The sequence below is a fragment of the Alexandromys fortis genome, unplaced genomic scaffold (genome assembly GCF_014885135.2).
Source record: "Alexandromys fortis isolate MF-2015 unplaced genomic scaffold, M_Fortis_MF-2015_v1.1 scaffold_335, whole genome shotgun sequence".
NCBI classification, from domain to species: domain Eukaryota; kingdom Metazoa; phylum Chordata; class Mammalia; order Rodentia; family Cricetidae; genus Alexandromys; species Alexandromys fortis.
This window is the reverse complement of record NW_026068218.1, coordinates 234,930-243,715: the sequence shown is the minus strand read 5'-3', so window position 1 is coordinate 243,715 and position 8,786 is coordinate 234,930. Positions and strand designations below refer to the sequence as shown.

Genomic DNA, 8,786 nt, shown 5'->3' with positions numbered 1-8,786 from the left:
TTTCTAAATAAATTCTGTATTTCAAGAGAGAAAAGAAAGGTTTATTATTTAAATACCTCTGATGTTTTACAATCAGTAAAATGCTTGAAGTTTTATATATGAATATTATATGTAATGGTGTTAAATATATATCTTGAAGTCAAATTACTAACCTTCAAAACTGATATTTTGTATATTTATTTATGTAGTAATATATGTCATAAGATGATTTTCATATAAAAGCATTGACTCACTGATCATATTTCCACCATATTTGCTCAGATCTCTTTTTTCATATCTGCACATTCTTATTAGAAGCACTTCTTCCCTTACATTCCTATTATATATACATATAATATTCATGAATGTATATAAAATTTGTTAGCCACAATTTAATATATTTAATATATATTAAATAGCATCTGTGATGTTTTTAGTTCCACAACTCTGGAGGTAACTCCCTACAACTCTCTAAAAATTTCAGACACAGACTATTGTCAACCAAAAGATCTGTGAGTAATTCTCACTTAATTGCAGGAAGAGAAGAGAAACCCCAAGCTCAGATTTCCCTTCAGATATCAAGGTAATTAGAGAGGCAAGAGTCTATCTCAAATATCTTCACTATGGACTGTACGTTCTCTAGAGTAAATGGAAAGGTTGAGTGTAATTGTGGGTCTCTAAGGGTCATGTTCAAGGGTTTAATACATTTTTCTCAGGTCCTTTTTCAATATAAATGCTCTCCTCTGAGGAAGAGCCTGGACATACTTCTGCCCTGCTTATAAGCATACACATCCTGACTTTAGAGGGCCACTTTCTCTGTTACCAGAAAAGACTCAAGTCTTTACGACAAATGGTGTTTTGTAATTCAGAAATTGGTCCAGAAAAATTAAGTCTTATGTATATATGTATAACTTCTTTGAATTGAAAGATCTGAAATCTTTATCTATTTAAACAGGGGAATGAGAAAATAAGACTGCTCTAAGAAATGATCTGAAAACTGTGAGTTCTGAATTCCAGATATACTAATAACTCTCCTTTTTCTCTTCTCTTATGTCTTTTTAAAAATAAATGTTTGATTATTTTTATTTTATTTTGAAGAGATTTTATTCATCTGATATATTCTGATTTCAGTTGATTTTTTTCTGAACTCATCCGAGATCTTACCCATTCCCCCTCCATCTGAATCTTAACTCTTATTTCTTTCTAAATACTTGATGGGCGTTGGCATATTTCTTCCTTTGGATGAGCAAAATGAGAATAAAGTAAAACAATCAGACAAAAGCATTCAGGGCAATCAGAGAGTGTTAAAAGGTGTTGGCCACTTTGCAACATCTTTATTGGGGTTCTCCCGCATGAACAAAATTCAGACCTTCCAGATTCATGACTGTGACAAATGGAGAGGAAATCTTCTTTCCTGGATTCTCTCTTTTTCTTTCAGTTTTAGTTAAGGCACACGTTTTTCACTTGTACCAAAGCAAAGGGAATCTTCAGAGGAAACCAGCAATGGACTGGTCAAGTCATGTCAATGCAATGTTATTGTTGTAGGGAGGGTTCTAGTGAGGGAAGACTGAAGATGGGGAAAGGTTGAATACTTTGTGTATTCTTTAGCTTGTGATGCTTTTCAGAAACCATAAGGAAATTCATTATTAGTTGTTTTCTGACTTAAGATAGTTTGTTTGTGGCTGTGCCAGGTGATTCTATGTCATTAGTCCGGTCTAGAAGAAACATTCTTAACAAACAAGTCATAAGTGAGCAGGACCCATGAAGAGAGTGGATTATCCTCTAATACAGCTCTATTATCTGTGTCTACAGATTTCATTAGAGAAGAATGGATGCAGTAAATGTCTCTGTGGTGACTGAATTCATTCTGGTAGGATTAACAGACCACCCTGAACTCCAAATGCTTTTATTCTTTCTTTTCCTAGCAATGTATCTGGTCACTGCATTGGGAAATTTGTGTCTGATAACTCTGACTGTGCTGAATTCTCACTTACATACTCCTATGTACTTTTTTCTCTTTAACTTGTCCTTAATCGACATCTGTTATTGTTCTGTATTCACTCCCCAAATGCTGATGAACTTCGTATTAAAGAAGAATGTCATTTCTTACATAGGATGTATGACCCAAGTCTATTTCTTTATTTTCTTTGCTGTATCTGAATGCTATGTGTTGACTTCAATGGCCTATGATCGCTACATGGCCATCTGTAATCCACTGTTGTATAATGTTGTCATGTCTCCTAAGTTATGTTTGAACCTTATGTTTGGTTCCTACTTTATTGCACTTTCTAATGCTGTAGCTAACACTGCATGCATGCTGAGACTGACTTTCTGTGATAGCAACATCATCAACCACTACTTCTGTGATGTTCCTCCTTTGCTCCAGCTCTCCTGCACAAGTACAAATATCAACGAGCTTGTACTTCTTGTTGTTGGGACCATCAATGTCATTGTTCCTACTTCAACCATCTTTATCTCCTATGGTTTTATCCTTTTCAGCATCTTTCAAATCACTTCATCTGAGGGCAGGTCCAAAGCCTTCAGCACCTGCAGTTCTCACATCCTTGTTGTTTCTCTGTTCTTTGGTTCAAGTGCATTTGAGTATTTTAAACCCTCTTCAGGAAGATCTATGGAAGAGGGGAAATTTTCTTCTGTCTTTTATACTAATGTCGTTCCCATGACAAATCCCTTAATCTACAGCTTCAGAAACAAAGACATTAAATTTGCCCTTAAGAAAACCATGATTAGCAGGAACTTTTGACTGCACAAGGTTGTCTTTATTTTTCTTATTTTGGGCACAGAGATAGTTTCTATTCATGGACAAAGTTTCAGTAGAAAACTTTACCTCTTTTAATTTTTTAACATATTTTCTTTTCTTTTCAGTTTTTCAACAAGCAGAAACACTTAAAATATTTATAAAACATAGTCTATTTTTTGTATCAGAAAAATATATTTGGGTCTTTCAGATTTGATTTATTATTTCCAGAGTTTGCCGTCTTTATTTTTGTCAGTTCCAATGTTTTCTATTTTTTTACATAAACATAATACTACTAAAAGGACTTACCTATTACCTCCTTTCATTACAAACCTACTATTTCCTCTTATAAATTAAACTAGATCTTCAAAATTCCAAAATGAAGTAATATTAGGGTGACATTATGCACTATATGTGGGTTTCTCATTTTGAATGCATGTCATTGAATGTTTAATTCAAACATTTAATTCTGTTTTTCTCTTTAAATCTTCCTTAGGAAAGTAACCTAACTCTTTAAACTGCCAATATGACAAGTTTGACTTATTGGTAATTAATAAGTCAATTAATAAGTAATTAATGAAAATTACTTAATGGTTCCAGGTTTTCAGCATGCTATTAATTCAAATTATTTTGGCATATATCTGTCATTCCTTAGAAAATAAGAGAGCATAAGAGAATATTTTAGTTTGAAACTTTATTATTAATTCCCTATGGGGTACACATGTGTCTAGTGTTCCAGTGGTTACTTTATTTTAGATTATTGTTCTTATTATTGTTTCTCTTTCTGTAGTAGGAATTTGAGTTTATCTACCAAATTAAAATTGGAATAATTTGAATATTTAAGGGCCTAGTAATTAAAGAAAAGTAGTTACAGGGCAGAAACTGTGCCAACAAAGTCATTAAACAGGGAGCCAAGAAGACAAAGAGTGAGTAAATGAGAGTATTTCCCTGCAAAGAATCATTCAAGGTTCTGAAAAATCATATTATCATATGAATCATAAATTTCTATGCATATCACAGCACATATTTACCTTGCTTTATTCATCTCACATTACTCTTAACACCCACAATGACTGTGTATCAGTAATATTTTGTCTAATAAAGACTGCTTTATTGGTAAATGAAGACCTACTATATTTATTGAGTCCAAGTAGAATGGGAACAGCTAAGTCAAGGAAAAAAGAGCAAGTGGTTATCGAGACGTTGGTTAGGAAGAAGGTTCCTGACAGGGCAGAGCAGACAATGGAAATCCTCTTTCTATGGATTCTTTTATCTTTTCTTGAACTTCTTGGGGATATTATGAGATCTAAAACATCTCTCTAGATAGTTTAAAATGCTCAATTTATTTAACAGTAAAGAAAAGTTTAACCTGAAGGAAGGTTAGGAGACAAGTAAATCGCTCTATCAAAGTTGACTTTCATATGGTTTTCCTATATGGTATTTTTCTGCAAAATAAACAAAATATGGACCATGTTGGCACAGTGAAGATATCAAGGGCAGAGATTATTTCTACATAACTCTTGAAAAATGTGCTCTTGTAAAGAGCATTCTCTCCTGTAAATCAACATAGTAGATGAAGTGTTTATACTCAGAAGTCATTTTAAATTATTCCCCTGAAACATGGAACTTGCAGTATCTGTGGCAAGACTTTCCAATCCAGATAGATGATATCCTTCATATTACTTGGGAGGACAGTGGAATCTTATGTATATTCAAAAAATAAATCTCTCTCTAAGGGGAATGATGACATTTCACATCAATATAACATTATGAATAGTAGTAAAACATATCCATGGTCCAAACGCCTGTGACATCAGGCAGGAATGATTGTGTACACTTCTGAAGAATAGACATTTGCCAGTGTTTGTTGTCCGAGGATAGAGCAAGACAAACAAACACCATTGTAACACAAGATTGTCCACTTTCCACTTGCTCTTTGTTTTTACTCGGGAAATTGGGAGATATTGAGGTCTCACTTATGACCTGTAACTACAAAGGAAGCCAGGAAGTTCTTTTAACATAGTCAGGATAAGGAATTGATATATAGAATAATTATTAGAAAGTATGAGTATCTGCACTTAATGGAGCAAGCCCTCAGTAGGCCAAGGACACCATATGTAATTTAGAAAACTATTGCATGAGAAAAAAGCTGAAGAAATACATCAGTGCTGAGTGCTTGCTTACTATGTGCTTACTTAATTCTTGGGGTAAAACATAAAACTGGAAACAAAAGAACCCTAAGAAGAATCTAGGCTCAGGGGTATTAACCATATTTTCTTCACATAAGCACATGATCATTACTGATTTCCCATTTCATCAGAATGTTCTATATAATCTCATATTTATACACTCCTGTATATATCCTGATTTTCCCAATAAAATATTGCCATAAGATTATGATCAGATTATTATTTATATGGACAGTGAACAAACATAAGAAATAATGAGAATAAAGTCCCAAATGTATGTAATTTGCCTTTATAGTATAATAATGTATCTCATGGAAGCTAGGCTAGAGATGCAATGTAAAGCTGCAGAACAATTTAGACTCTTAAACGTGGTCACCACTCCTAAGAAAGAATTTTTGCTTATGTCTATTAAAAGAGGGAAGACAATGAATGCCCATTTCATTTGTATGGATTTGTGAGGTGCAATAAAACTATTTTATATTGATACTGTTTAAGGAGAGTATTTTCATTCCTTTTATAGAAATCATCTCTCATTAAATTATTCAAATTGTTTTCTTAAATTATTTCTTATTGCATTATTTTTTATAAAAGAAAGCAAATTATATAATTTTTTATTTTACATACCAATTCCAGGTCCCGCCCTGTCCCCTCCTCCCATTCTTTCCAACTTCCCCCCTACCTCATACCCCATCTACTTTTCAGAGAGAGTAAGGCACATTGCTTTGAGGAAGGACAAAAGTCCTCTCTACTATACCTATCCTGAGCAAGATATCCATCCAAAGGGAATGGATTTTAAAATGCCAGTACATTCAGTAGAGCTAAGATCTGGTCCCACTGACAGTGGCCTTGGAGTCTGCCCCAGCCATACAACTGTCACCCACGTTCAGAAGGCCTAGTTTGCTTCTATACTGTCCCCTTTCCTGTCTGCCTTGAATTGGTGCGCTCCTATTAGCTCAGATAAGCTGTTTCAGTGGGTAACCCCAACTTGGTTTTCACCTCTTTGCACATATTCTCATTCCTCCCACTCTTCAACAGGACTTTGAGAGCTCAGCCCAGTGCTCTACTATGGCTCTCTGCCTCTGCTCCATCAGATGCTGGATGAAGGTTCTATGGTGACCTGTAAGATAGTCATCAATCTGATTGCAGGGCAAAGCCAGTTCATGTACCCTCTCTACTATTACTTAGGGTCTTAGTTGGGATTATCCTTGTGGGTTTCTGGAAATTTCTCTAGTACCAGGTTTCTTACTAGCTCATACTGACTCCTTCAATCAAGATATCTCTTCCTTATTCTTTGTCTCTGTCCTTTCTACATCTTGACTGTCCCGTTTCCTCAAATTCTCCACCCTGCACCTCCTATCCCTTTTCACTTTCCCTTCTTTGCCCACCCTCATGCTCTGAATTTTCTCAGGATATCTTGTCTATTTCCCCTTCCCAGGGGCATCTGTATATGTTTTTCTTAGGGTTCTCTTTGTTACTTAGTTTCTCTGGTGCTGTTAAAATACAAAAATATGTATTATATTAATACTGTATACGAAGAATATGTTTTTTATTCCATTTATAGAAGTCTTCTCTCGTTTAAATGTTTCACATTCTTCTTAGAAGAATAATTATGATTCCAGCCTGGGGTCAATCCAAAGGTTTAACTTACGCCTGATAGTTCCTTACCACCAAGCTTCACAAACAGCATGTTAATTTCCTTTTCCAGTAACTAACAGTGAAAGTTTTTATTGAGTTATACATTTTTCTCCAAACCCCTCATTCACTCCCCTCTCCTTTTACCCTCTCATTGATCCTCATGCTCCCAATTTACTCAGAAAATTTTATATTTTCATTTTTATGTAGATATTTGCATGTCTCTCTTAGGGTTCTCTTTGGTTTCTAGGTTGTCTGAGGTGGTGGACAGTAAGTTGATTTTTCTTTGCTTTATGTCTAGAAGCCTCTTATGAGTGAGTACATATCATATTTGTGTTTCTGGTTTGGGGTTACCTCATTCAATATGTTTTTTTCTAAATCCATCCATTTGCCTGTAAATTTCAAAATGTCATTTTTTTTTTACATTTGTGTAGTATTTCGTTATGTAAATGTACCACATTCTCTTTATTCATTCTTTGGATGAGGGTCATCTAGGTTGTTTATAGGTTCTGGCTATTACAAATAATGCTGCTATGAGCATAGTTGAGCACATATTCTTGTGGTATGTTTGAGCATCCTTTGGTTATATACCCAACAGCGGTGTTGTTGTGTCAACAGTGAAAATTTAATAAGGACCTTAAAGATTTTATATATCAAAGAATCCCAAAGAATAAAATACTAAGAAATTACTGTACCATTCATAATCAAAGACCTGAAATATTTCTACAATGAAAATTGTATAACATTTCTAAAAGAAGTTGATGCATAAATACACAAAGTAATCTTTGCTCCTAGCTTAGATTTGCCTTTATTAGTATCTTCATTTTACATTCATTCAAGTACAGATGCACATGTGGGCCTGCATATGCTTGGGTACCCACACCCACTGGAATATGCACATTTCCCCCATACACAAGAAGTAACGACTGAAGAATTAACCAGAATTGACAAGTTTGTAGAAGAAAACCACAAAATTCTGTTTAAGAAGTAATGGTATAAACACTTAGAACGATAGCCTTTGTTAATTGATCAGAGAACTTACTATGGCTTTGGTGCCAATACTTTCCAAAGCCATCTATAGAATCAGTGTTATCCCTATCATATCAGAATGAAATTTTAATCTTAATATTCATAAAGAATACCAATAAACTCTGGTTATTCAAAATCCTCTGTAAAAAAAAAAAAACTCAATTACTCCAATTTCCAAATTTCAAACCTTGGCAGAAACCCGATAAACAAAAGAGTGTGGTATGACAATACAAGCAGGTAATCATAGAAATGGTATAACACAGAAAGCCTAGAAACAAGATCTTAGATAAAGATTTAAAAATAGAGGGTTTGAAGAAGTTCCTAAGACCATCCCTTGTGGGGATGGACATTGTCTTCAGTAAAAATAACTGAATGTAGATATTAAATATTATGTTGGACCCTACAGACACTGTATATCAGTTTCTCCAAGTGGGTCAGGTGCACTTGGAAAAGATGTAAAAATAAAAGTGCTTGCAAGAAAACACAGGACCAAAACTTTACAGCCCCCACATGTGGTGACGACTTCTGTACAACAATGTGAAAACACAAAAGCTACAGAAAGATAAAAGAGTCTCACCAATGGGGAGGTTTCTCATGTGTGTAAAACCACCCGTTTTTGAAGGTTTATTACAAAACCTAAACAGGTCTGTAATCACATGAGAGACAACATCCTGGTCTTGTTCTGCAGGAATTTCTAGGTTGAATTAATAGATGGAAAGATACATCCTGGCTTCTTGTTGGTTTTGGGAGGACTCTGAGGATCTGGACATAACATCTAACCCAAAAGATAAATAAAATTTCCAATTTCTTTACACCAGCATAATATTCAGTTGTGTGTACATTACACAGTTTCAATATCCATTAAGCAGATAATGAACTTTAGGCTGCTTCTATTTCCTGTCCTTTGTGACCGGAAGAGCAATGAATGTGTAAGTATCACAATAGAAAGATGTAAGCTCTGTGGCGACATCCCTCAAGGCAGAATATGAGAAATCACATGGTAGACCTGTTTCTAGTTTGCTAAGAAAACTCCAGGCCAGTTTCAACATTGACTAAGCTAATCTACACTCCCATCAACAGATAATCAGGATTTCTCCTTCCCCACATTCATAGAAACTTTTGTTGTCGTTTATATTCATACTCCTAAGAGTTAATTTTCCTGGACCAATTTCTGAATTACAAAACACCATTTGTCGTTAAGA

General features: G+C 34.6%; 1 protein-coding gene across 1 annotated transcript; it reads left to right on the top strand.

Moving 5' to 3' along the window:
- The first annotated feature begins 1,807 nt into the window (after positions 1-1,807).
- On the top strand, positions 1,808-2,740 carry LOC126493482 (olfactory receptor 8B3-like). The gene has a single exon (XM_050130498.1). It carries the CDS (start codon positions 1,808-1,810, stop codon positions 2,738-2,740), a length of 933 nt encoding a protein of 310 aa, XP_049986455.1.
- Positions 2,741-8,786: the final 6,046 nt, after the last annotated feature.

What these genes read in the sequence shown, in the direction of transcription:
- LOC126493482 (XM_050130498.1), top strand. Translation starts at nt 1,808, where the DNA reads ATGGATGCAGTAAATGTCTCTGTGGTGACTGAATTCATTCTGGTAGGA.